The 27,903-nt window shown below is 45.0% G+C and overlaps 1 protein-coding gene across 3 annotated transcripts in view; it reads left to right on the top strand.

Annotated features, from left to right (window-relative positions):
- Window positions 1-27,903, top strand: part of jmjd1cb (jumonji domain containing 1Cb) — a gene marked incomplete at its 5' end in the record, with an annotated part of 219,480 nt that overhangs the window by 124,228 nt on the left and 67,349 nt on the right. For all 3 annotated transcript variants that reach the window (XM_083933314.1, XM_083933315.1, XM_083933316.1), the window contains 4 exons: window positions 14,463-14,568; window positions 14,976-15,100; window positions 17,571-17,714; window positions 19,720-19,761. In XM_083933314.1, the coding sequence (XP_083789440.1) occupies window positions 14,463-14,568; window positions 14,976-15,100; window positions 17,571-17,714; window positions 19,720-19,761 (417 nt within the window). The remainder of the gene's footprint in view (window positions 1-14,462; window positions 14,569-14,975; window positions 15,101-17,570; window positions 17,715-19,719; window positions 19,762-27,903) is intronic.

The raw sequence follows: 27,903 nt of genomic DNA on the forward strand, positions 1-27,903 counted from the left end.
GTTGCAGGAGTTTTTGTGTGACCCTCACTGATGTTAGTCCCAGCTGGGCAGCGAGTCTGGAGGGGTCATCCATCTGGGGCCCAGTCAGCGCCACCACCTGCCCCAGAGTAACAACCCCCCCAGTCTGCAGTCTCGTAGTTAGATTCGTACCTGCCCAGCTGGGAAGGTCCAGACGGGTCCCCCACAGGACCGGCTCCTGAAGGATCCAGTAAAGGGAGTCCGCGTTATCCCTCCTCTCCTTCTTCAGCAGGCTCCACACTCTAAAAACACTTTTATAAAAAGCAGGCAAAGGAGATGTGCTCATGTTTGGTATGTTCATTAAAAACAAATTAAAATCATGACCAAGGCCTTTAAAACCCTGCAGAATGCAGCGGGACAGGGGTCTCCACAGAGTGTCCTTTGGCCCGGTCAGCAGTCTTTGAATAAACTGGAGGCGGAAAGCCGCTCCCCTGCTGGCTAGATGGACCAGGCCTTGCCCCCCCTCTTCTTTAGGTAAAAAAAGGACACTCTGTGGGACCCAGTGTAACTTGTCCCAAATAAAATCAACTAAAACCGACTGAACTTTTGACAGGAGAGAAACTGGAGGATCGACGCAGGCCAGCCGGTGCCACAAGGAGGATGAGACCAGGTTGTTGGCTATTAAGGTTCGGCCTCTATATGACATCTTTGGGAGGAGCCACCTCCACTTCTCCAGCCGACCTTTCACCTTCTCCAGGACATTGTCCCAGTTTTTATTTTTATTGGTCTCATCCCCCAGGAAGACTCCAAGATATCTGAAGCCTCCTTTTTTCCACTCTAGGCCACCAGGCAGCCTGAGCCGACCCCCCAGCTCTCCCCCCGCCATCAGAGCCTCGCTTTTCCCCCAGTTCACCCTAGCAGATGAAATAAAACCAAAGTCTTTTACAGTGTTAGTTAAAAAGTCAATATCTGTTTGTGATTTAACTAAAACAATGAGATCATCCGCGTACACAGACAATTTAAAAGACACAGGACACTGGGGGAAACACACACCTGTCAGTTTAGCTCTGAGTTTGTGGAGCAGAGGCTCGATGGCGATCGAATATAACATCCCAGAGAGAGAGCAGCCCTGCCTCACCCCTCTCTGGATCTCAAATGGTGCGCCCAGTCCGCCGTTAATTTTCAGAATGCTTGCAATGTCACTATAGAGAACCCGGACCATGGCTATGAAACCAGGGTTGAACCCAAAAGCAGCCAGAGTCTGCCACAGGTACTGGTGTTCAACCCGGTCAAAAGCCTTTTCCTGGTCTATTGAAATCAGACCAGTCTCTATGCCCAATGAACTGGAGAGCTCCAAAATGTCTCGAATTAAAGTGACGTTGTCACTGATGAGCCTGCCGGGCACACAGTAGGTCTGGTCAGGGTGGATGATGGACGCCATCACCTCCCTCAGTCTAAGGGCCAGAGCTTTGGACAGGATCTTATAATCCGTGCACAGCAATGAGACCGGCCTCCAGTTCTTAAGTTCCTGCAGGTCTCCCTTTTTAGGCAGCAGGGTTATTGCGGCCCTCCTGCAGCTCAGAGGCAGTCTGCCGGTCTTTAGACTGTTATTTAGGACCTCTAGCAGATCTGGTCCTAGGGTGGACCAGAAGGACTTGTAAAAGTCTGCAGGAAGGCCGTCCATGCCTGGAGCTCTGCCGCTCTGCAGGCTCATGGTGGCAGTGTGGAGCTCCTGCAGTGTCACCCCTGCTGCCAACTCCCTGTTGTCAGCCTCGCTGACCTGAGGGAGACCGCTGAGGAAGCTGCTGCACACATTTGGATTATTTGTCCACTCACTCTTAAAGAGGTCTCTGTAGAAACCGGCAGCATACTTCCTAATCTCAGATGAGTCTGAGACTTGGGAGCAGCTACCTGTACGTAAAGAGTGAATGGTCTTCCTTTGTCCATTTTTCCGCTCCAGCCCAAAGAAGAAGCGAGATGGGGCGTCCATCTGTGTGATGTTCATGAACCTAGATCTGACCAGAGCCCCCTGTGCTGAGACTCCCAGCAGGTTGGCTATGGCCGACTTTTTTGACTTGAGGGAGTCTAAAAGCCCTCGGTTTGCTGTGGAGTCTGCTAAGGTCTGCAGCTCCACCACCTGCGACTCCAGATCTTTCATGGACCGGGTTAAGTCTGTAGTGACACCACAAGTGAACTGCTGGCAGAGTTGCTTTATCTGGGTCTTACCAAAGTCCCACCACTGTTGTATGTTAGTGAAGGCAGGCCTGCTCTCTCTGTGGGACTCCCAAAAAAACTTAAAAGCAGTTCTAAAAGCCTGGTCATCTAAAAGGGCCGTGTTAAAATGCCAATAGGCGCTCTTAAAACGGATGTTTTTGATAAAAACATGACAGGAGACTAAAAAATGATCACTAAAACCCACAGGCTGAATAAAACACCTCTTAAAAATATTTAAATGGTGTTTAAAACAATAAAAGCGGTCCAGTCTGGCCAGAGATAAAACCCCCTCCCTACTGTGGCTCCAGGTGTACTGTCTGTGCTGACTGTTAAAAGCCCTCCACACATCACTCAGCTCATGGTTCTCCATAAGTTGTCTGAGTGTGCGAGATGAAGGAGGGTGTGGCTCAGGATGGTTCCTGTCCAGGGTTGGATTTATTGTGCAATTAAAATCCCCCCCTAAAAACATAAAACCATCATCCTCACAGTTTTTAACACAATCACTTAAAATGTTTAAAAACGCTACCCTGTCCACTGCGTTAGTGGGAGTGTAGACATTTAAAAACACAAGTTTTACGTTTTCAAAGACAGCTTTAACTTTCAATAAAACACCTGGAACGACTTCATCAATAGTAAAAGAAAAAGGTAAAAAGCTCTGAGCAAATAAAATCCCCACTCCTCCACTCAGACTGGACCTGTGACTTAAAACCACCTCCCCTTTAAAAGCCCTCTTCCAGTCACTTTCATTGTCTACAGTGCTGTGAGTTTCTTGAACGAACATGACATCAATTCTTTTAGTCTCCATCAGTTTAAAAAGGGTGGCTCTTTTAAAATCAGACCTGGCACCGTTCAGGTTTAAGGTGCTGATGTTAAAATCACACATGGATAAAAAAAGAACAACAGTAAAAAGAGCAGTCAGTAAAAGATAAAAACATCTAACAATCCTCTTCATCATTGACGATTTGAGCTCTCACCTTCAGTATTAACTTTTTTAATCTAAATATTTCTTGTTCGGTTAAAATTTCCTCTCCATAGCTCTTCCTGGTGAGCGGCTTGGCTGAACTAATAAAAAGGTGCAGGTCAGGAAAGAACTCACCTACATTAGTCAGCCTGGCTCCTTTCGTTTGCTCCAGGAAGGCTTTAATTTTCTCTGGAGAGTAGTGAGACTGAGGGTCCAGCTGAGTCAGGAGGAGATCACTCTCTGACTCAGTGGACCTCTGGGAACTCGTTTTCTTTACTTTACTGTTTATTTTTCCACTTTCAATGTTCTTTCTTTTCTGAGATATTTTGAGGAGATCGTCTTCTGACAGATCCTCCTCCATCATTTCTTCACACATATCGTTTGTCATATTGTTTATTGATTCGTTGGTCGCAACCACGGGGACCAGCGCCGCGGGAGGATTCTCCGCGACGGACGGCCCCACCGGAGCAGAAAAAACCGGCCTTGCGACAACAACGGGGGTGCCCCACACGGTAACCGGGGCAGGGGTGACATCTGCGGGTGGATCCCCACCCGGAGCCGCAGCCGCAGCAGCAACGGGCGGTCCTCCACCCGGAGCCGCAGCCGCAGCGGCAAAGGGCGGATCCCCACCCGGAGCCGCAGCCGCAGCAACGGGCGGTCCTCCACCCGGAGCCGCAGCCGCAGCAACGGGCGGACCTCCACCCGCCGCCGCAGCCGCAGCAACGGGCGGATCTCCGCCCGGAGCTGCCGCCGCAGCAACGGGCGGACCCCCGCCCGGAGCCGCAGCCGCAGCAACGGGCGGACCTCCACCCGAAGCCGCAGCCGCAGCAACGGGCAGATCTCCACCCGGAGCCGCAGCAGCAGCACCGGGCGGACCGCCCGCCGGAGCCGCAGCAGCAGCACCGGGCGGACCTCCCCCCGCAGCAGCCCGCTGCGCTCCGCAGTCCTTCGGGCAGGACCGGACCAAGTGCCCCTCGCCCCCACAACCGAAACATTTCATCGTCTCTGATGAAACAAAGACGACATAATTAAAACCATCAATTTTAAAAGAAAAAGACAGGTTCAGGTCGGTGTTCCTTTCTTTTAAAACCATATAAACCTGTCTCCTGTGACAAACAACATGTTTTAATTTAAGGGATTTACATCCCAGCGACACCATTCTGATGGGTGAGACTATCTGTCCGTATTTTGACAGTTCTCTCCCCAACAATTCATTTTTGATGAACGGGGGAGCGTTTGAAATCATGATTTTCGTGGCCGGGTTGACGAGAGGGGAGACGGGAGTGAAGGTGTCTCTGATAACCACTCCCCTCTCCACCACCTCGCCAACCTTAGCCGTACTATCTAAAAATATGACAATGGCCCCGTTCATGCGTGAGGCAGACTTCACACTGTCGTACCCCACCACCTCACCTACAGCCAGTCCAGCTTCCTCCACTGAACATGGCACTGCGGGGAAAAGCTTTATCGCATGCCTGCGAGTAAGCTTTTCAAAGTCGGCAGCCAGAGCCTCAGCGGCCGGCATTATGCCGCAGGCAGCACGCTGCCCCTCCAAACAATTACACACACACGTTCACACACACACACAAAAACAACCCTTACACCCAAAAAGGACAAACAAATAACTCATAAACACACTCACACCGACGAAAAAGGAAATGGCTTTTTACAAACTTACGAAAATTTGAAACAAAAAACCAAACGCTCTCAGCTCCACCATTCACTCGCACCCAGCACACTCACTCCCAGCATGCACTCCGAGAGAGAGAGAGAGAGAGAGAGAGAGAGAGAGAGAGAGATTGTTTTCACTCCTTAGTGGGGGTTAAAGGTCTCCAGCAGAAAAGGCAGCTCTATGTGGGCATAGTGGTTTAAGAATGGAGGAATGTGTATGTAGAGTGAGGCTCTCACTTTGCTTCACTTAAGCCTGCAGTTACTGCTGATGTGGCGGGATGGGAAAATGTGTAGGTGTGTGTGTGTTCTGGTTGTACGGCAGCCGGTAGTGACTGACTATAGTGTTTGTTATTTTGAATCAATAATAATATCAAAATGCTCAGTCCACAGAGAAATGCACTTTTGCCCGTATCAAGAAACCTTGCCCTTAAACGAGCAGCCAGGGCTTTTGCATTGTTGTAATGACACACTATTGTATATACATACCTACAGATGCTCCTCCTTTCATTTGACCTGAGCTATTTTGTCGTGTTCATTAGCGTTTAAAACAGCAGCACGGCTCGATGGCACTGGACCACCGTCAGTTACTGCAGCACGGCCGTCTGCTCTGGACTAATTAATCAGATTGTTACAGGAACGCTGTGAATGTTTTCGTCAAATGCTTTATTTTCGTTTGATAATGAACACTTTACCTTTATTGCTGCAATAATATAAGCAGGCTCCAGTGGGCTGTACTACAAATAAGTGGTAGCAAAAAAAATCATATGAACAAGAATAACAATAATAGAGCAGAATAATCTTTACTTACAGTATATTGCCATTTTCATTATATTCCATTTTCTAAGCAACAGCGGGCTTTACAAGAGAAACATTAAAAAAGCCAGTTGTAACCTGTGACCAGGGGTGAAGTCCTGCTGGAACGCACTGGAGGGGCGCTTCTGCACTTTTTTCTCCAAGTGAGAAAAACAGAAAAGTATAATGTAGTTGACATTCAGGCACAGCAAATAGTTTGTCATCATTTTGATGTTTGAGTTGGACTAAAACACTCTACCTTAACATTTCCAGTTGCTGTCAAAGAGCGGTAACAGACTGAACAATTGCGGGGAAAGATTGAATGACAGCGGCACTATTCACACCAGCAGCAGTGCAAATGTGCGACATAAAAGGTTTGAACATTCACAGAAGCTCAGGAGGAGCCCTGTCCTGTTTCTGCTGCTGAGTGCAGTAACGGAGGTTCACTCCAGAGACTCCGTCCAGGAGACAAACTAAATGCGTCTCCTCCTGTGATTTCTGAACAGTCAGGAAGCTGAAGCAGGAAAAGCTCAAACTGAGCTGCTGTACGATATTTAATTGAGTTTCTTTTTAATGAAATGCTCTGAATGAATTTAAGTTTCCTCTGGTAAACAGTTAACTGTTGTGTAGTGTGTCTAGAGCTTTTATTGTGAAAGGTCAGAACGGGAGAAGTGAAGCTATCTGCGTAGCCTTTGTCAATGTTGAAAGTCAAATAGTTGTCCGTCTGATCCATAGATGAGTGAGGTCCAGCAGCAGACTTTTGTGGTATTATAATCCTAATAAGTAAACTAACAACCTGATTGGTTGATATTTTTTCGCGGTGCGAAAGCCCTGAAGAATTGTCCTTGATCCACAAAAATAACATCACTTTTGCCGTGTAATATTCACGTTCTGTTAAAATTAATGAGAAAAAAAACAGTTCTAAATATATATTCAAGTGCAAATTAATTACAGGAAAAAGACTCCCCCGTGGGTAAAGGCCTTTCTACAGTTGACTCATATTAGGTCTATGTAGACTTGTTACAGTAGGTTACACAACCTTAGAAAAGGTGCACCATTTTAATAATACGCGTGCACACATGTGCGTGGGTCATAAGTGTGCTCCGGTAGTAAAACATAAAGCACTACAGCCCGAGAACTTAATTTCATGTAACAAGTAACCTGCCCGACACTGCTCCACCGAGCTGGTTAATTCTTTTGTTCGGAATGATGGGCCATTCACCATCAACAACCCCCACACACCTACAGTAGACTATCACCAGAATCACTTTAACAGCACATCTCAATAAAGGAACAAATCAACTGCTGACTTCCTCCGGTTCTGTGGCTTCACGTCGTCAGGGCAGATAGACAGGTTCAATCATGGACCTACAGTATTAAATGGGAAAAGGAAGAAAAAAAGAAAAAAAAATTTGTTATTTCACAATATTCGGTACTTAAACTCTGATCTTTCTGCACAGTCATGGTGTTTTAATCTTATAAAGGACATGCAGATGTTATATTCTAAGCTGAACAGTGACTTAATTCTGTATAACAATGACTCAGCACATGAAAAATGGCAACTTTAAAAACGATATCCAGTTTTAATCAGACTGTTTAAGACCAACGGCCGACTGAAGAACGCAGCGCAAACCAACAGTTTATATAACGTTAGCCTACCAACGGATGATCTCATACATTTATCCTCAATTTATAAATAAATGATTCAACAGGATCACAGGAGCTGCTGGAGTCCCTGCTCCTGCACCTGAGGAAGGAGTATATGTGTTGGTGTTTTTTAAATTTTACACACTAAAATAAAGGGTTTTTAACTCAAACCCACCTGAGTGCCTGCACTTTTTTCTTTTAGAAATAAATTGAATTGGGGTTATCTGTAATTATGAAAATTTAATTTGTACTATTTAAAGTCTACTCAGCAAATACACGTAGATATACGGTTACATGTTTTTTTTGAGATGCTGGAAGCCTGTAGTTGTAGTAGAGAAAGAGGGGGATGGCGAGAAAAATAGGGGGAGTTGTTGGAGGGTAATAAGCTAGGAGCGAGTTAAAACGAGGGTTAGAAGGTTGTACTTTTGTTGGCGTCGGCCGCGGCCCACAGTTGCCGTGTTCAGTTAGAAATAAAGCGCAAAAAACTGGATAAAGTCTCACCGCCTGATCACTGAGGGACGCTACACTGGTGTCAGAAGGTAAAAGGCGAATAGCATTAAGGACATCGCCACGAGGCTTCTGACGGCTGTGGTCTTGTCCACGACGGGCTAACGGGGGCTGCTACTATGACCACTCCAGGGAGGAGATGCGGCAGGGGAGTTCCTTGAAGATCAAGCTGGAGGGAGGAGCTGATGAGTAGGATTATGACAGCTCTGCCAGGCCTTGGAGCGCGGCGGAGCACAGAGAACGGGTGAGAGACATGATTCTGAGATTGGCTTCTAATGCGGGTTTTGGACGATCAGCGCGCTCCGATGAGGGAACAGAGTCACAGGCCGGCCGGCTGGCGGCCGGAGTCACAGCTGTCTGGCTGCCCTCAATTAAGACTCCCAGGTATGATGGCAAGACTGACTGGGAGGCATTTCACGCTCAGTTTGAGTTGTTGGCTCGGGCAGCCAAATGGTCAATGGAAGTTAAAGCCCTCCAACTAGCAATGTACCTTGCTGGGGATCCTCTTTCGAGCTTGACAATAGGAGTGACTATGATGCGGTAGTGGGAGCTTTAAAGAGGAGGTTTGGACAATGCTCAGCAGCTAGCCTGCTTTGCTCTAAACTTTGCAGCCGACAGCGACGACCTGGGGGAGGCGCTGAGGGATCGCGCCAACGACATAGAGGGACTGGTCTAACGCACCTACGCACACATGCCCCCCGCCATCCAGAGCGAATTAGGCCGAGACCACTTCCTCCAGGCACTGTTGCCTACCAACCTGCGTTTCCAGACGATGCTGGCCCACCCCAAGTCGCTCTTGGAGGCTTTGGAGCTGGTTTCAGAGAAGGAGATGCTGTGTGCTGGACCCCTTGGGGCCACAATGGACAGTTCGCCTAAGGTGAGTGCTGTGAGGGAGGCGGAGTTGGACTGGGTAGAAGAACTAACGCAGCTGGTGGGGGCTGACACGCTGCATGAAGAGCAGCGCACCAGGTCACATACTTTGGTTTGCTGGGGGTGCGGCCAGCCTGGCCACCTGGTCCGGCAGTGCCCTCAGGTCTCTAAGAAGCAGGGAGGGGTCCGCTTAGTTAGGACAGGGCGGATCCCCGGGACAATGTCCCGGCCCTGCACTGGTGGGGATATGGTGCAACATGACCTGTGGGGGGCGTTGCGACAGGCAGATGATGTGGATGGTCATCTGGAGTGAAGTGTGATGCTGGGCCGAATCTGGATATGATACTGCTGGTACGCCCCAGTGACTGTTGGAGGGATGTGCTGCTCTGCACTGGTGGATACAGGCTCCTCAGCAACCCTAGTGAAACCAGATGTGGTGTAGAAGGGGACAACAGTTATCCCCACCATAGTGAAGTTGCAGACAGTCACCGGAGATCAGGCCCCCATAGTCGGAGAGGCACTAGTGACTCTGGGGTTGGGAAAACAGACTATACACTGCCCGGTGGGGGTCGCGGACCTGGAGGACTGCATACTGGGGCTGGATGTTCTTGGGACATTGGGCTGTGTCATTGACATCAGGAGAGGAACGCTCACTTTTCCAGACGGACATGTCATCCAGTTGGCTAGACATCCACTCAAGCCAGGCTGTACCGCTGCCCACACCATAGCGGGGTAGAGAGTCCTGGCTGTGAAGGAGGTCTGGCTGAAAAACTGTGATGGACTGAATATCAGCGAACAGGACCTGTTGTGGCAGATCCTACTGGAGTTCAAAGACTGTTTCTCTCTGTCAGAGGATGACGTGGGCTGGACTAGTCTCATCCAACATGACATCTAGACAGGAGATGCACCGCCCATCAGGATGAGACTTCGACGCCTTCTGCTGGCCAGGCAGGAAGCAGGTGACAAAGCGCTACGTGAGATGCAACGGGCCGTAGTCATCGAGCCTTCCACCAGCTCGTGGGCCTCACCAGTTGTCATGGTCCCCAAAAAGGCAAAGGATGACTGGCAGTTCTGCGTGGATTTCAGACCCCTCAACAAAGTCACTACAAAAAAAACCTATCCTCTCCCATGCATCAATTAGGCCCTGGACACAGTAGCGGGGTCCCCCTGGTTCTCTTCCTTGGACATGCGCAGCGGGTACTGGCAGGTTCCCCTCGCCCCAGCTGCCAAACCAAAAACCTTCATCACCAGCGGGGGGTTGTGGCAGTTTAAGGTCCTCCCATTCGGCCTCTGCAATGCCCCTGCTACGTTTGAAAGACTGATGGACAGGGTGCTTGCTGACATCTCCTGCCAAGAGTGTGTCATGTATCTGGATGACATACTTGTCCGTGGTGACTCCTTCGGATCAGCCCTCAGAGCCCTTAGGCGGGTGTTGGAGAGGTTCGTGAGGGGGTTCTCCTGTATAGCTGCACCCCTGTTCCGGCGGCTGCGAAAAGGAGAGGCGTTCGTGTGGACGGAGGAGTGTCGCACAGCATTTTCCTCTCTGCAGAGAGCCCACGTTGAGGCCCTGGTCCTGTCCCCACCAGATCTATCCCTACCTTCCGTGCTTGACACTGAGGCCAGTAGTGTCGGCGCCGGGGCTGTGTTGACTCAGGTGACACCTGGGAGAGAGAGGGTGGTAGCCTATCACAGTAAAACATTTAACAATGCTGAACTGTGTCACCAGACGGGAGCTGCTCACCATTGTCAATGCCATCCGACACTTAAAATATTACCTTGGGGTCTCCACTTCACTTTCAGGACTGACCACTGCGGTGGCTATTGTCGTTCAAGGAGCCAGAGGGCCAGCTGGCCGGCTGGATTGAGGAGCTGCAGGCATATGACAACTCCCCCTATTATTCTCAGGGGGTGGCGAGAAAAATAGGGGGAGTTGTTGGAGTGTAATAAGCTAGGAGCGAGTTACAACGAAGGTTAGAAGGTTGTTCTTTTGTTGGCGTTGTTCTTTTGTTGTTTTCAGCCTCTTTGTGGTAGCTGTCAGCATCACGTTACTTCTTCGGCTGCTTATTTCCTGTGGACTCAACATGCAGAAATACGGGCACTCTGTCATTGCTAAACATTTTGTGGTCGAAGGGTGTATTTTCCTTTTATCCTGTCAGCAGATTTCCAGCTTACTGCTGCCCACTAGTGTCTAAGGTTATCAAGTGCATATATATATATATATATATATATATATATATATATATATATATATATACACGTGTATATATATATATATATATATATATATATATATATATATACACGTGTATATACAGTATATATATAAAGCTATATAGTAATTGATGTGTCAGAAGTGTAAACACATCACAACATGAAGCAAGCTGAAGAAAGACTAATCTGCTGCTTTTCACTAACACACATCCAACAAAAAACCTGGGGGCTGAAGCTCAGGCAGAGCGTTGCACACAGAGATGCTGCAGCAATGGGCAATAAGAGAAATATGCAGGGTTTTTTTTAGATCAAAGCATGTAAACCTATTGTAGCGGACCTGAAAAATGCAAATATGAAAATGGCCTCTTTAAAGAATGTACAGATTTACTGTATAGACTAAAATTTAAGAACATTTTGGCCTGATGTACAATATGTGTAAAGAGTTGCCACATATACTGTGTGGAATGGTGTAGTGTGTTCTACCTGGGTTAGTAAGTTTCTCTGCTTTGTGTCTGAGCAACTATTATATAATACACTATGTTTACTTTTACAAGTTTATCTGTGGGCCATGGTGCGTTTTGTCACTGTCCAAAGCCAATTAAAAGCTCAAATTCTTATGACTGGCTGTGCTCTGGGAAAACTTATACTAGTAGGAAAGGTGCTGGAGAGACAAGCAACAAGCATCATACAATTTGCAAGTGCTATCCACATTCATATGATGATCATAGTTCTATATTTTATCAGATTTACTTTAGTTAATATTATAGATTGTGCTCTCCAAGCCAATTAATGGCTGCATCATGGAAGTCTGACTCTGTGGACTGATTTATTAACACAGAGCTGTTTGTTCCGTCATGCCTCAGCGTCTCCACGGCAACAGTGTTTTTGAAGATTTTGACGGGCCATCTGTCTTTACTCCATATACAGTATATGTGAATGCATGTCATATTTGTTATGTTCCTTATTATCTAGTGCACAAGTTGTCCTTGTGTCACACTGTGGTGTGTTTGCTTCAGCTCTTTGTTGTATTCACAGCAGAGCTTGAACAAACAGCCTTGAGTCATAGAAACAGTCCTAGGAAAAGTCTGAAGACAATGGTGTTATCCATAATGCCTTTTAATTGGTAGATCATAAAGTATGATCTGTATTTTTCTAGTAAAAAATGTCAGTTGGTTCTGAGGCTAACTTTCCCCTATTAGACACAGTCTGACCAGCCTCACATCAACACTGCTCTTCAAACACCAGTCAGAATAAAACAAATGATATCACGATGTAAATAAATTCTGGACCATTGGGAAGAAACAACTAAAAGCCAAATTAGATTGGGATGTTCTCTTGCCCTTCAAGGAGATTATGAATGATCAGAATATCTGTGTACTGTCAGAGATAGAAAGCAGAGACAGATTCTGACCAAGTACAGGCTCAGTGACCACTGACTGGCAATAGAAACAGGAAGACACAAAAAAACATGGCAACCAAAAGAAAACAGAACATGTGGTCACTGTAGGACAGGTGAGGTGGAGACAGAGATGCACTTTCTCCTACAATGTTAAAAATGGAACGACATAAGAAATGTTTATTTAATGAGTTCTCCCAGACTTCAAAGAGCTGAATGATCTCTTTAAACTAAAAATACATTTAGCTGCCCAGTATATAGTCAGACTCCGGACTGCAAATGCAAAAATGTCCTGTTATGCAAAGGCAATATTTTATATATTATTGAAATAAGAATCTACTAACCTTGAACACTCGCCAAAATAACCTCAGTTGAATACACACACACACACACACACACACACACACACACACACACACACACACACACACACACACACACACACACACACACACAGATGCACAGAGCAGAAAATGTGTTACTACTTATAACTTACTAGTATGATGACTGTGGTTTTCCGTTCTGTCAGTGTGTGTATATGGCTGTTTGTTTGTGTTTAAGGGGTGTAGATTACTTTAATAGTATTTTCTACTTCTTCTTTGATTATTTCAGTGTTTCACCCTCTCTTATGCCTCTCACTCTGTGACCACCCCGTTTAAATGATCTATAGTGCATTGTTTAAAGTGCATTTAGCCCATGTCCAACTCCACTTTTGCTAGTTAAACGGTGCATAATATATTTAAAGGGATATTTTTCATTCACTGAGGCACTCTTGAGCACTGACCTTACTTACGCAGCTAATCAATTTCATTTTGTTGTGCTTGATGTGCTGGATGATGCCGCCGAACACATTTTTATAGTTGATGTAATTTTCCTCCCTGTATTTAATGTATAGGACTAGCATTTTGTGCACTGTTATGCCTGTGCTCTCATCTACTATCAGGGTATGCCAGGGATCTCATTAATTGAGTTCACAAATTCAAAGGCATAATTTTTTCTTTGCCATCCTGCTGGTATACTCATATACTTTGCCATGTGATCATGGATTTGTTGAACCGACAGCATTGATGCATTCATTTTGATGGCGAGTAGAGTATTGTTGATGAGAGTTTTAACTTGCTCGGGGTCAGATTTCTTTTTGTGTGACAGCTCCCCATTCCCATCTTGAGTCTTTGTACAATTCAAGCAATTGTGATGCTTGAGGTAGCCCAACTTCCATTCAGTCCACATTTTTCTCTTCAAAAACATGTTTTGCAGAGCAGCCCTTTCTTGCTCGAAAAAGGAAAAATCTCATCCAGTTTTTCCACTTGTTCTTCTGTTTGCACATACTCCGACAGCTATCCATCTTAAAAGCACTGCATTTCTTTTTGACTTTGGCTTAGTGGGTGGATGTGCCACTGCCCGTTTGTTTCACCAATAGTAAGGGGTTAGCATCACCGCTGCACCGTCAGCTATACGCTAACCTGCTAAACCCATAGACTGTATAAAAAAATCAGAGGCACGTATGCATAAAGCGCTGTTAATTAAATTGATTGGCTGTGTAAGTAAATACATGTGAGCCTCATCATGTCATTGGCTGGACTTGATTTCACTGAGTTGCATTGCAAATTCTACAGAATAAATTGTCATGCGTTTTATTTACAGTTCAGGCTGGATTTTATTTTATGCGCTGCATAAATTTGCTGTGCGGAGAGAACGTGGGAGCAGTGCGCTATTGTACAGCCTTGAGAAACCATTGCTGTTCACCTGTTGAATGTTCCAAATGTTGTGAGCATTCCTCAACTTTCCCAGTCTTTTGTTGCCCCTGTCCCAGCTTTTTTTTAACGTGTGTTTTAACGGCATCGAACTCAAAATGAAAAAAACTGTAGTCAGTTTGAACATTAAATGTCTTGTCTTTGTAGGTTATTCAATTGAATATGAAAAGGTGTAAAAGGATTTGCAAAACATTGTATTCTGTTTTTATTTAATTTTTACACAACATTTTTTTGTACAACAGAAATAAAAGAGGTGGGTTTGATGGAGAGCAGGACAGAAGTTTAACCATCTGAGGCTCAGCAGTAACCATGTCCCTGCCACTACTAACCACAGTTCTGAAATGCACAACTTTGTAGTTTGCCACCTGAAAGAGGAGAAATGGTGTGCAAGCATTTTCAGATGTCTCCTTCTAGTGTGGACTACTTGAAACAAGTTTCATTGTGTGTATGGCTCATTTGATGTCCTGTGTGTGTCTTTCAGGATGAGGTGGACAGTCAGAACCCAGTGTTAAGAGACAACCATCAGCTCCATGAAGAAGTGAGGGGCTGGTTCAAAGACCAGAAGGTGCAGGAAATTTTTATGCAAGGTAAGCTTTCTATTACGCTCTTTATATTGCCAAGTATTACACTCTGTAGATGTCATTGTTGCAATGTCTAAAGTGTAACATTATTGTTAGACTTCTCCGTTCCTAGACCCTTGATTTGGATAAGGAAAAACTCCTCCGAAAAAAATCTTTAACTGAGAAAAAATTAAAGAAAGAGCAACAGAGTGTTGTGTGACATAATGTCAAAACAGGAAAGAAAATCCAAAGGACAAAATCATACATCGAATAAGAACACTATAAAAAAAAATGGTTCGATACTAAGACTCAGTCTGCTCAGTTATCTCATCACTGTAACTAGTGTGTGTTATAGTATGAGGAGTGTGTAGTAAAGTTTTATACTTCCAGCAATGGGACAATAACACTGGTTGAACGTTTCCTGTTGCTTCCAGGTCCTTACTCGTTGAATGGCTACCGTGTGCGTGTGTACAGACAAGACTCGGCCACCCAGTGGTTCACTGGCATCATTACACACCACGACCTCTTCAGTCGAAACATGGTCGTTATGAATGACCAGGTACACTAACACACACACACACACACACACACACACACACACACACACACACTAAGTTATTCTATGTATGCAACTATAAAGAGTGTGCTGATGTTGATCAATGTGTAAAGCCTGTAGCTTCATACACAAAAGGAATCCAGGCTGGAAATACTTCCAAAGGTGCTTTAACAGCATACTGAGTAAGGGGGGCATAAACTTTTGCACATGTGATATTTCAGTTTTTTATTTTTTTAATGTGTTAAAATTTCTAAAAATCAGTTTTTGCTTCGTCATTATGATGTATTGTGTGTAGATTGGTGATGAATAAGATGGGTTTTATGTATTTTAAGTTGAGTATTTAATGCAACAAAGTTTAGCAAAAGTGACAGGGGCAAATACTACAGCACTGTAGATGATTAACAGTTGACATGAATCCTGCACTCATTCCTGCTGATAGCCAATTAACTTATACCCATCTGAAACTAATGTCAACTTTATCTCCACATCTGTGACTGTTGGCTTGCCTTTTCGTTAACTAATTTGCTGCCATGCTTGTTTCTGTAGTTTGCCCCAGCTGTTTGTTGGTGCCTGGGGATTATAGATATATTTAGTAAGAACCAGTAACCAATTACTGTTTTTAACAGAGATTTAATGTTTCTATCTAGTTTTTGACTTCTGTAGAAGAGATATTTTTGGGCAGTGGAGTATACAGATTTAATAATCAGGCTGATGTATCATTTCACATGCAGGTTGTTGGATAAGACTTTGCATTAAAACAGTATTTTGTTTGTGTCAATTAATCTCTTTCGCATTTTCATTTACTGTAGTTTGTATTAGTTTGATGGAAGTTATAACACTAAATACAGTTCATGGCTCAGTTTTATCACAGATTGATTGGTTGAATAAGTTTCTTTTTCACACATGCAGCACATAACAGGGAGGATATTTTCGGTGTTAGGGCGCATTCACACTGTCCGCCCGTACCGTGCCCCGGGCTTTAGGGTACTTGACCCCCCTCCCTCTCCCCCCGCTGGCCAGGCTCGTTTGTACTCGCACTGCCTGGGCCTCGGCAAATGCTTCTTGCCTGTCCATACGTCATCACGCCGTAGCATGTCACACGCATTGATGTCGTCATCGCGATGCGTCGCTTTGTTACAAATCTTTCCATAGACCTCTGAGTTTTTTGTGCGTTTTGTCCGACTGTTTTTGAATATTTTCATCCGACCAAATCTGCAGTAAACACTCCACCTCCGCATCACACCAAGGTGAACCTTTCGCCGCCATTCTTTTAAATGTCCGCGCATGGTCTGTCTTTTTTTTTTTTTTCTATGTCTGAAGAGGCGCACATTAAATGACGTCAGAGCCGCCGTAGGCCTCGTGCTCATACACGTGCACACGCTCGTGCTCGTACATGTGCGCTCTACAAAAGCCCACCTCTCTCTAACGGGCCGTGGACGGCCAGCTGGCCGCAGCTCACACTGTCCTTCCGCACCGGGCCAAAACAGGTTTTTCGGGTCAAGCCTAGTGCGTTTGACCAGTGTGAGTGCAACCGCTCCGTGCATAACTGCGGCCAGCTGGCCGTCCACGGCCCGGCTGAGAGAGGTGGGCTTTTGTAGAGCGCGTTTGCACATGTACGAGCACGAGTGTGCGCGCGTGTACGAGCACGAGCACGAGGCCTACGACAGTTCTGACGTAATTTATGTGCGCCTGTTCGGACATAGAAAATAGAAGGACGGACCATGCGCAGACATTTAACAACAACAACAATGGCGGCGAAAGGTTCACGTTGGTGTGATGCAGAGGTGGAGTGTTTACTGCAGATTTGGTCGGATGAAAATATTCAAAAACAGTCGGAAAAGACGCACAAAAGCTCTGAGGTCTATGGAAAGATTTGTAAACAAAGCGATGCATCGCGGTGACGTCAATCAATGCGTGTGACGTGTTAAGGCGTAATGACGTATGGACAGCAAGAAGCATTTGCGCGAGGCCCAGGTAGTGCGAGTACAAATGGGCCTGGGGCGCGGGGGGAGAGGGAGGGGGGGACAAGTACCCTAAAGCCCGGGGCGCAATGCGGAAGGACAGTGTGAGTGCGCCCTTAGATGCATTCATAGTCTCTTGTCATTCCTTGAATTTGTCTGGTGATTTTCGGCATTGGTCCTTACTGACAGAAGTTCCTGAATCTTGTCATCCCTCCGGATAGACATTTTTGTTGCTCTCAGCAATGTCATCAACATGCCCGCTCGCTGTACATTCTCTGGACAATGAGCGGCTCTTTTAACACATGGGCTCACTCAGACATTACACAGACTTTGTACAGGGAGCTGGCAGGGTAGAGTCTGCTTAATGACCTGTCCAGCTGATTCAGACGATTGCATTCTCACATACAGCCCTGCCAGGTAATGTCTATATATTATCAGGTGGGCAGCGCGTGTGTGAAAGAGGCTTTAGATTAACATGTGGAGAGTGTAAAGAGAATCTTGCGTGTGTTCAGGTGCTAGAGCCTCAGAATGTGGATCCATCTATGATCCAGATGACCTTTCTGGATGATGTGGTCCACTCCCTGCTGAAAGGAGAAAACATTGGCATTACTTCCAGACGAAGGTCACGATCCAGCCAGAACAACAACACTGCCCATGTGAGTACATACACACACAGAGAACACACACACACACACACACCGCAGCAGGAAGAGCTTCCTCACAGCTGACAGTGGTACTGAAGACGATGGACACATTCAAAAATATAGTACAATGCAACTATTACAAAAATAGTATTTTACATTAAAGATATAAACTGTAAGATTTTCATCTAGGTAATTGTGTTTTCAGTACCTATCTATCCCAGAGTGAGTTAAAACAATGGTGATTGATGATGTAAAACCACTAATGAAAGCACTTTAGACATTCCCTATATAGATGTAAATACACCACCATGTTAGTGAGGTTGCTGACCGTAGTTGGTCTGCAGTTGGAGCTCATTGTCGCCAGTTATGCTGCGTTTCATTGTAATCTGAAAGCAGGAACTTCCAACTTCTGAGTCAGGCTTGTAGTAAGGGCAGAAATATAATAGGATAATATATAATATAATATGTGTGTGTAATGGATTAAAGAGGGGTACATATAGGGGACGGACCGACAGTAGAGATGGGAAAGTGTGTCAATAAAGATATAAAAGAACAAAACAAAAAAAGTACAAAAACAAATAGTGACCGAGAACGTGACAAGATGGAGGCTCTGAAAGAAGAGGCTCACCTGCAGTTACATCTTACTGCCAAAGAGGCCTCTAGAAACAAGGGATCTCAATTCTTATGGATTATGACTTTAAGCCTCAGATCAAACAGAATCTCTTATGCAATCAACAAGTCATGCAGGCTATGTATTCCTGTTATCAAAGCACCATCAGACCTCTGTCAAAGAAGTGAAATGACCAGCCTACAGATGGATGGATGGATAGATAGATAGAGAGAGAGCGATAGCTAGATAGATGACTTTATTTATCCCTGGACAGAAATTAAATAGTCATAGCAGACAGTAACATACAAAAAACCTTAAAAGACAATAAAATGCAATGAAGGTTCATTAAAATATAATCAAATAAAAATTCAGTAACAAAAAGGTGCATTAAAAGTTATGAGGTGTGAGGATTAATAACAAGTGACAATCAAAATGGGTCAAAGAACAATAAATAAGAAAACTGAATGGTAATCAGGTAATGTAAGAGATAAAGTCCAGTTAAAAGCAGTATCCTGTATCCTGGCTGAGGTAGATGAATCATAGTCTTCTTGTATCGCTCCTTTGTACAACGGGGTTGGATGAGTACATATGTACCAAGAATGAAACATAAACATGATGGAAGCAGTAAACAAAACAGGGAAGGTGTCATTATAGCCAGGTGAGACGACTCAGTATCAGTTCCAACAGGTAAATGTGAGTATTTAATGGCATTACCAAAAAAATGTCCCTTTACATGATAATGGCTACATAAATACATGAACAGTTCTTTTCTTTTAAAGAAGACCAACAATGTTTCACGTTATGTGTTATAGACTCCATACAGGAATCATTTATTTAGGCCAACTATTTCCATTATTCTGCAGATAATTTTCTCAAATCATTGATTGGGCAATCAAATGTCACTGTTCGTATACTCTACCTGAATGCAGCTAATAGATGGCCATTGTTGTTGTGTTTCTGTCGTTGTGTGATTTGCCGACCACTCACTTTCCCTCAGCATTGTTTTCATTGTGTCTGATTATATGTGTGTTTCAGAGAAATGAGTCAACACAGCCTCCCAAACCCACCTCAAACCTTTTATTATGCAAAGTCCTAATCCAGAAATATGTTGTTTAATCAAGCAATAACTGTGGTTATCTCTAATTCTCTCTCCCTAACTGTTGGACCCATGTCTGCTGTCTCATTCAGTTTTAGAGTGAAATATGTTCCTTTGTGATTTTGGTTCTGTTTGGGCAAATGCTTGAGGCCCATATAGAAGGAGCTCAGTGGTGAAGCAATCTGTTTGACACTCAGCCAGTTATTTCTGGTCCCACAGTCATTAACAAAACGTTTCCTTGTTCCACACTTTCTTTGTATTTATTTCCTTCAATTCTATTTCTTTTTTTTCTTGTTGTTGATACATTAAAGATGGCGGGAGGGAGACCCAGCGGGACCACTGGCAACACTCAGGTACCCCCAACCTCCATCAACACCAATACACTACAGATAAAGACAAAGCATTAAGTGTACAGCTGACTGACATGATCTGCTTGATTGAAAGGAAACATTTCTGAATGATCAGTGTCTGGAGAAAAAAAAAAAATCAAAACATTTTTCCCAAAGCAATTTCAGTCAAAAGCAACTGGACTTGGTTATTTGTCTAGTAAGACGTGTCATCTCTCATCCAATATCATCAGTTCATGTACGCATCTGACCAGTCTGCTACTGGTCCAACTATCTGCTTTGTAGATCCAGGTATTTAACCTTTCACAAGGCCGATGATGAACCCTTTGTGCTCCAAGTGCGACCGTCGTTAGAGTGACAGTCATTGGTGGGAAGTTGGTTTTGACTTTGTTAGTGCTCTACTGAGTCTTAACGACGGCCGTTGGAGTCACAGGAGGCCCTTTGTGAACAGTTGTTCTTTGAGGTTAGATTGTTGAATCTCCTGGGAAGGGATAAAAGGGCAGCTTTATAATTTGGAGATAAGTGGTGTCTCAGACCTCCTCCTCTGTTGCCATGGCGTTTATGCAGTGGTTGTTTTGTTTCTCCAATGTAGAGATCTTTGCATTCCTCGTTGCATTGAACAGCATAAACCAGATTGCTTCTGTGGGTGTGTGGTTTACTGTCCTTGGGATGTACTAGTCTCTGTCAGAGTGTGTTACTGGGTTTGAAATACACAGGGATGCAGTGTTTCTGTGATACCCCCAGCCACATATTGATCTGTGTGAGTGGGTTTGTTGTCCTGGACTTCTTCTCTGGTGAACTTGATGTTTCTGTCCACTGAGTTTATACGTTCCGTCAAAGTTTGCACCTCTTTGGATTTTAACTAGGGGTGGAACGGTTCACAAAATCGACTTTTCGGTTCATATCATGGTTTTCGGATCACGGTTTTTCGGTTCGGTTCGGTTGTTTTTTTCTATTTCTTTTAGATTCTTAAAATACCATGTATCAGATCTATAGCCTAATAATTAAATTATTTTTTAATCAGATAGTCTTAAGGACATGTCATGCAATCATGCAAAAACTGAAATAATGAGGCAGCTTGCTTAGGGATTACTGTAACAATCTTAAATCAAAGTAACGTGAGATTTTGAAACAGTAGGAGACACATTGCTGCATTTACGTGTTTATATATTTACTTAGCAAAAAGGTAAACAATTGTTTGCCTTCTAGGTAAGAATATAAACACTTTTACATTATCAAATCTAAAAAAAATTAAGAAAATAGATTTTCTTTAACTAAAATACGCAGAAACAGCAATCACTGAACTGACTGAAATAGGCTAAATCAGGTCTATTCAATTAATTTGGAATTGGGGCTGGTTGACGAAAATGATCCAAAATGAGGGGCCGGACAAATATGAGCATCACATTAATGGATATTGTAAAACAATGCAGCAACATAGGAGTGCATACAGTATATTGTCTTTTTTTATCAATGTAAATATTAGTCATGACCTCAAAGTGCAACAAGCTTGTCAAAAAACAATCCTTGTTAAATGAACAAACCTGTTAACCAGAGGTTTTTACTCAATTATTGACACACTGACACAAATTAACGTAACATAAATGTAGAGTAGCATGATTTTTCTGAAAATGCCATTATAACTAATCCTCTTCACACACCGATATGGCTTCACAGAGACAGAAACAAAAACTTCTCTGTCCATTCTCTGGTGAACTGACGGTTTTCTGTGACAACCTTTCTTTTTTTCAGAGTAGAAGAGACATTGGTTAAATCTGTGGTTAAATCACCACATCAGACTGACCGATTGAGAACAACAACAGAGCGGAGCTTAGCGAGCTGTTGCGAACGTGCGTAGTGGGAATGTGCGTAGCAGGAGCGTGCGTAGCGTTGTGGCAGCGCGCCTATGGGGCTAGCATGGAGCAAGTCCACCAGCGCGCTGGGATTTAACCCGCTGAGACGTAGCGCTGAGACGTAGCATTGAGATTAAAGGACAGCAGCCATGAAGGCTTACGCTACGTTGCACCTCATAAACCGAACGGTACACACGTGTCCCGAACCGTGACATGCGTACCGAACGGGACAGATTTTTTTAATGAACCGTTCCACCCCTAATTTTAACCCATGGATTGGCTTATATGGTCTCCCAAAAATCCATAAAGAAGGGGCCCCGCTCAGGCCCATTGTCAGCATCATAAATTCGGTCACCTACAACGTTGCCAAGCACATAGCCAATATCCTGTCACCACTGGTGGGCAACACCCCACACCACATCCAAAACTCCATGGACTTTGTGAACAAAGTCCGAGACATAACAATGGATCCAGATGAAACCATGGTATCCTACAACGTGACTTCCTTGTTCACCTGTATTTCAACCATGGAGGCTCTGGCCACAGTAAGAGAGCGGCTCACACAGGACAACTCCTTACACAACCGAACAAATCTCAAACAAGACCATGAGTTCACCAATATCCCCTATTGTGGCAAATCCATACATAGAGGAGGTAGAGGACACAGCTTTGAACTCCTTCAAAGAAATAACACAGCCAAAGGTTCAGATATGTGGACGACACATGGGTTAAAATCAAATCCAAAGAGGTGCAAACTTTTACCAAACATATAAACTCAGTGGACAGAAACATCAAGTTTACCAGTCAAGGACAACAGTTTGCCTTTCTCATACTGTGACATCCATATGGAGAATGACAAGAGCCTCCATATTGGGGTAAACAGAAAACCCACTCACACAGATCAATATCTACTGTTTGACTCCCACCACCCTCTTGAACACGAGCTTGGAGTTATCAGGACCTGCAACACAGACCTGATAACATACCCACCCGCTCACAGGCCACAACTTGTGGTTACCCCAGCTGGATCTATGTGAAATCAGCAGCTGCTTCCAGAAAGAAAACCAAAGTGGTTGAGAAAGAAAAAGAAAACAAGAGAAACAACATAGTCATCCTGTATGTGGCTGGGGTATCAGAGAAACTCAGGAGGATCTTCAACAAACACTGCATCCCTGAGTATTTCAAACCTGAACTCCGCTGTCCACTTACATCTCAAGGAGAAAGCTCACTCCTTTGTTGGCAACAATGTCCACATCCTGGCCAGAGAGGACAGATGGTTTGAAAGAGAAGTAAAAGAAGCCGTCTATGTAAAAGTAAAGAAATCATCGCTAAACAGAGGAGGAGGTCTGAGGGTCTGCTCACACTGTCCTCCCGGACCACGACCCGGACTTTAGGGTACTTGCCCCCCGCGCCCCAGCCCCGTTTGTACTCACACTGCCAGGGCCTCGGCCAATGCTTCTTGCTGTCCATACGCCATCAAGCCGTAACACGTCACACGCATTGATCGCGTGTGTGTGGCTTTGTTTACAAATCTTTCCATAGACCTCGGAGTTTTTGTGCGTCTTGTCGACTGTTTTTGAATATTTTCATCCGACCAAATCTGCAGTAAACACTCCACCTCCGCACCACACCAACGTGAACCTTTCACCACCATTGTTGTTGTTGTTAAATGTCCACGCATGGTCCGTCCTTCTATTTACATGTCCGAACAGGCGGACATAACGCTACTGCCGTAGGGCTAGTGCTCGTACACGTGCGCACGCTCGTGCTTGTACATGTGCAAACGGCTCCGCTAAAGCCTACCTCTTTCAAGCGGGCCGTGGACGGTCCGCTGGCCGCAGTTGAGCGCGGAGCGGGTGCACTCACATGGCTTAAAGGTACTAGGCTTTAGCTGAAAAAACGGTTTTGGCCGCGGCCAAAAGGACAGTGTGATCACGCCCTGAGACACCAATCATCTCCACTTTACAATGCTGCCCTTTTATCTCTTCCCAGGAGATTTAACAATCTAACCTCAGAGAACAACTGTTCACCTATTGCCGCCTGTGACTCCAACGACTTGTTGTTAAGACCCAATAGAGCACTAAGGGCGCACTGACACTGTCCTTCTGTCCCGGGCCAAAACCGTTTTTTCAGCTAAAGCCTAGTACCTTTAAGCAGTGTGAGTGCACCCGTTCTGCGCATAACTGCGGACAGCGGGCCGGACAGCGGGCCGCCCACGGCCCGCTTGAAAGAGGTGGGCTTTAGCAGAGCCGTTTGCACGAGCACGAGCGTGCGCACGTGTACGAGCACGAGCACGAGCCCGAGCACGAGCCCTACGGCGGTAGCAGTATGTGCGCCTGTTCGGACATAGTAAATAGAAGGACGGACCATGCGTGGACATTTAACAACAACAACAATGGCGGTGAAAGGTTCACGTTGGTGTGATGCGGAGGTGTTTACTGCAGATTTGGTCGGATGAAAATATTCAAAAACAGTCGACAAGACGCACAAACACTCCGAGGTCTACGGAAAAATTTGTAAACAAAGCCACACACACGCGATCAATGCGTGTGACGTGTTACGGCGTGATGTCGTATGGACAGCAAGAATTATTGGCCGAGGCCCAGGTAGTGTGAGTACAAACGGGGCTGGGGCGCGGGGGGAGAGGGAGGGGGGACAAGTACCCTAAAGCCCGGGTTGCGGTGCTGAAGGACAGTGTGAGTGCGCCCTAACAAAGTCAAAACCAACTCTCCACCAACGACTATCACTCCAACGACAGTCGTTGGCACTTTGGAGCACAAAGGGTTCCAGTGACGACATTGGCCTTGTGAAAGGTTACAAATACACGCATCTCCACACCAGTTAGTTGGACCAGTCCCAGCCTGGTCAGATGCGTACATGAACTGATGAAGCCTCTTGGATGAGAGGTGAAACGTCTTCTTAGAGCGTGATCACACTGTGCTTTTGGCCGCGGCCAAAACCGGTTTTTCAGCTAAAGTCTAGTACCTTTAAGTAGTGTGAGCGCACCCGCTCCGCGCTCAACTGGGGCCAGCTGGCCCTCCACGGCCCGCTTTAAAGAGGTGGGCTTTAGCGGAGCCGTTTGCACATGTACGAGCACGAGCGTAAGCAGGTGTACGAGCATGAGCCCTACGGCAGTAGCGTTATGTCCGCCTGTTCAGACATGTAAATAGAAGGACGGACCATGCGCGGACATTTAACAACAACAACAATGGCGGTGAAAGGTTAACGTTGGTGTGATGCGGAGGTGGAGTGTTTACTGCAGATTTGGTCGGATGAAAATATTCAAAAACAGTCGACAAGACGCACAAAAACTCAGAGGTCTATGGAAAGATTTGTAAACAAAGCCACACACACGCGATCAATGCGTGTGACGTGTTACAGCTTGAAGGCGTATGGACAGCAAGAAGTATTGGCCGAGGCCCTGGTAGTGTGAGTACAAACGGGGCTGGGGCGCGGGGGGGAGAGGGAGGGGGGACAAGTACCCTAAAGTCCGGGTCTCGGTCCGGGAGGATAGTGTGAGCGCGCCCTTAGACAAATAACCAAGTCCAGTTGCTTTTGACTGAAATTGCTTTGGGGATAACGATGACCTGGACAAATGAGAACATTCACAGGCATCCCAATATACACTTAGTGACCAGTTTATTAGGAACACTTAGCCTAAAGTTGTACTTAAGTTTGTACTAAAGTTGATTTTCATCTATTTGTCTGTTAGTCACTGTCTATCTCAGATTGAGTTAAAACAAAGGTGATTGATCATATGACCCACCAATGAAAGCACTTGTTGCCCCTTTGCTGAGTATTCCAATATGTGTGTCTGTGGAGACATTCCCTCTCTAGATGGAAATGCATCTCCATGTTAGTGACGCTGCTGACAGGGATTGGTCTTCTGGCCCAGATCGTCACTAAGAGCGTGATCACACTATCCTTTTGGCCGCGGCCAAAACCGGTTTTTCAGCTAAAGTCTAGTACCTTTAAGTAGTGTGAGCGCACCCGCTCCGCGCTCAACTGGGGCCAGCTGGGCCGCCACGGCCCGCTTGAAAGAGGTGGGCTTTAGCGGAGCCGTTTGCACATGTACGAGCACGAGCGTGCGCACGTGTACGAGCACGAGCACGAGCCCTACGGCAGTAGCGTTATGTCCGCCTGTTCGGACATGTAAATAGAAGGACGGACCATGCGCGGACATTTAACAACAACAACAATGGTGGTGAAAGGTTCACGTTGGTTACATGTCCGAACAGGCGGACATAACGCTACTGCCGTAGGGCTCGTGCGCGTGCACGTGCGCACGCTCGTGCTCGTACATGTGCAAACGGCTCCGCTAAAGCCCACCTCTTTCAAGCGGGCCGTGGAGGGCCAGCTGGCCCCAGTTGAGCGCGGAGCGGGTGCGCTCACACTACTTAAAGGTACTAGACTTTAGCTGAAAAAACGTTTTTTGCCGCGGCCAAAAGGACAGTGTGAGCACGCTGTAAAGTCCGGGTCTCGGTCCGGGAGGACAGTGTGAGTCCGCCCTAAAAGTTATGTTGCATTCACTTGTAATCTGAAATCAGGAACTTCCAATTTGAGTAATTCTTGTAGTAAGGGCAGAAGAGTAATAGGAACCTTTGTGTGTATGGATTTAAGAGGTGAACATATAGGGGACGCACTGACAGTAGAGAGGTGAATGTGTTTCAATAGAGTTTACTAAAGAGCAAAAAATAAATAATAAACAGTCAACACACATAGTGACAGCGAACGTGACAAGTTGGAGGCTCTGAAAGAACAGGCTCACCTGCATTAACATCTTACTGCCAAAGAGGCTGCTAGAAATAAGGGATCTCAATTCTTATGGATTATGACTTAAAGTCTCAGATCAAACAGAATTCTATATGCAATCAACAAGTCATGCAGGTAATGTATCACTGTCATCAAAGCCCCATCAGACCTCTGTCAAAGACGTGAAATGACCAGCCTACAGATGGATGGATATATAAATGGATCGATAGATAGAGAGAGAGCGATAGCTAGATAGAGGACTTTATTTATCCCTGGACAGACATTAAATCGTCATAGCAGACAGTAACATACAATAAAAGCCTTAAATGTCAATAAAATACAATAACGGTTCATTGAAATATAATCAAATAAATATGCAGTAACAAAAGGTGCATTAAAAGTCATAAGGTGTGTGGGTTAATAACAAGTGACAATCGAAATGTGTCAAAGAACAATAAATATGAAAACTGAATGGTAATCAGGTAATGTAGGAGATAAAGTCCAGTTAAAACAGTCCAGCAATGGATGTATGAGACGGGTTTAGTCCATGATCATTTTAGTGTTTGTATCCTGGCAGAGGCAGAGGAATATTAGTCTTCTTGTATCGCTCCTTTGTACAATGGGGTTGGATGAGTACATATGCACCAAGAATGAAACATGAACATGATGGAAGCAGTAAACAAAACAGGGAAAGTGTCATTACAGCCAGGTGAGACGACTCAGTATCAGTTCCAACAGATAAATGTGAGTATATAATGACCAAAAATGATAATGGCTACATAAATACATGAACAGTTCTTTTCTTTTAAAGAAGACTAACACTCAATGGTTCACATGTTATGTGTTTTCCATGCAGAAAGCATTTATTTAGGCCAATTATTTCCATTATTGATTATTCTGCAGATCATTTTCTCAAATCATTGATTGGGCAATCGAATGTCACTGTTTGTATTCTCTACCTGAAATAAAAATCCTCTTTTTGTTCAGTCCGTTTTAGAGTGGTGTTGATGAAAGGCTCTGGACATTTTGGAGGCTTTATATTGTGCTACCATTAAATTGTATTGGGTTATACTGAGAAGTGTTTTTCATATTTAGTCTACTGTATTTAAAATGGAAGTAAAAAGAAACGAGAAACCCCTCTGAATATTCAGTCCATCAGTTGATGTCACCACCTCGAACAACAAAAAACGTGTTTAAGTACCAAACTGATGAGATCAATTTGGATCAGAAGTGGACATGTCAGTAGCCACTTGTGAGGTTGTGTGAGAATATGCTGCTATATAAACAACTGAGGATGCTCAGGCATCATATACATGTATCCCCAGTACTTAGCTCTTTAGGCAGGTGGAAACTGAAACTTTTCACTAACTGATTAAGGCAGAAACGCGCAACTTTCCATTGTTATGTATATTTCTTGTGCATTGCATGTGCTCTTCAATATGGCACTCAGTGCTAGATGTTGACATGACTGGAGGGCCCAAAATTACATCAGCAGCAGCCAAAACTACATCCTCAAAAATAAACAGACATTTTAATATAAAGA

The sequence above is a fragment of the Echiichthys vipera genome (genome assembly GCF_963691815.1).
Source record: "Echiichthys vipera genome assembly, chromosome: 18".
Taxonomy (NCBI): domain Eukaryota; kingdom Metazoa; phylum Chordata; class Actinopteri; order Perciformes; family Trachinidae; genus Echiichthys; species Echiichthys vipera.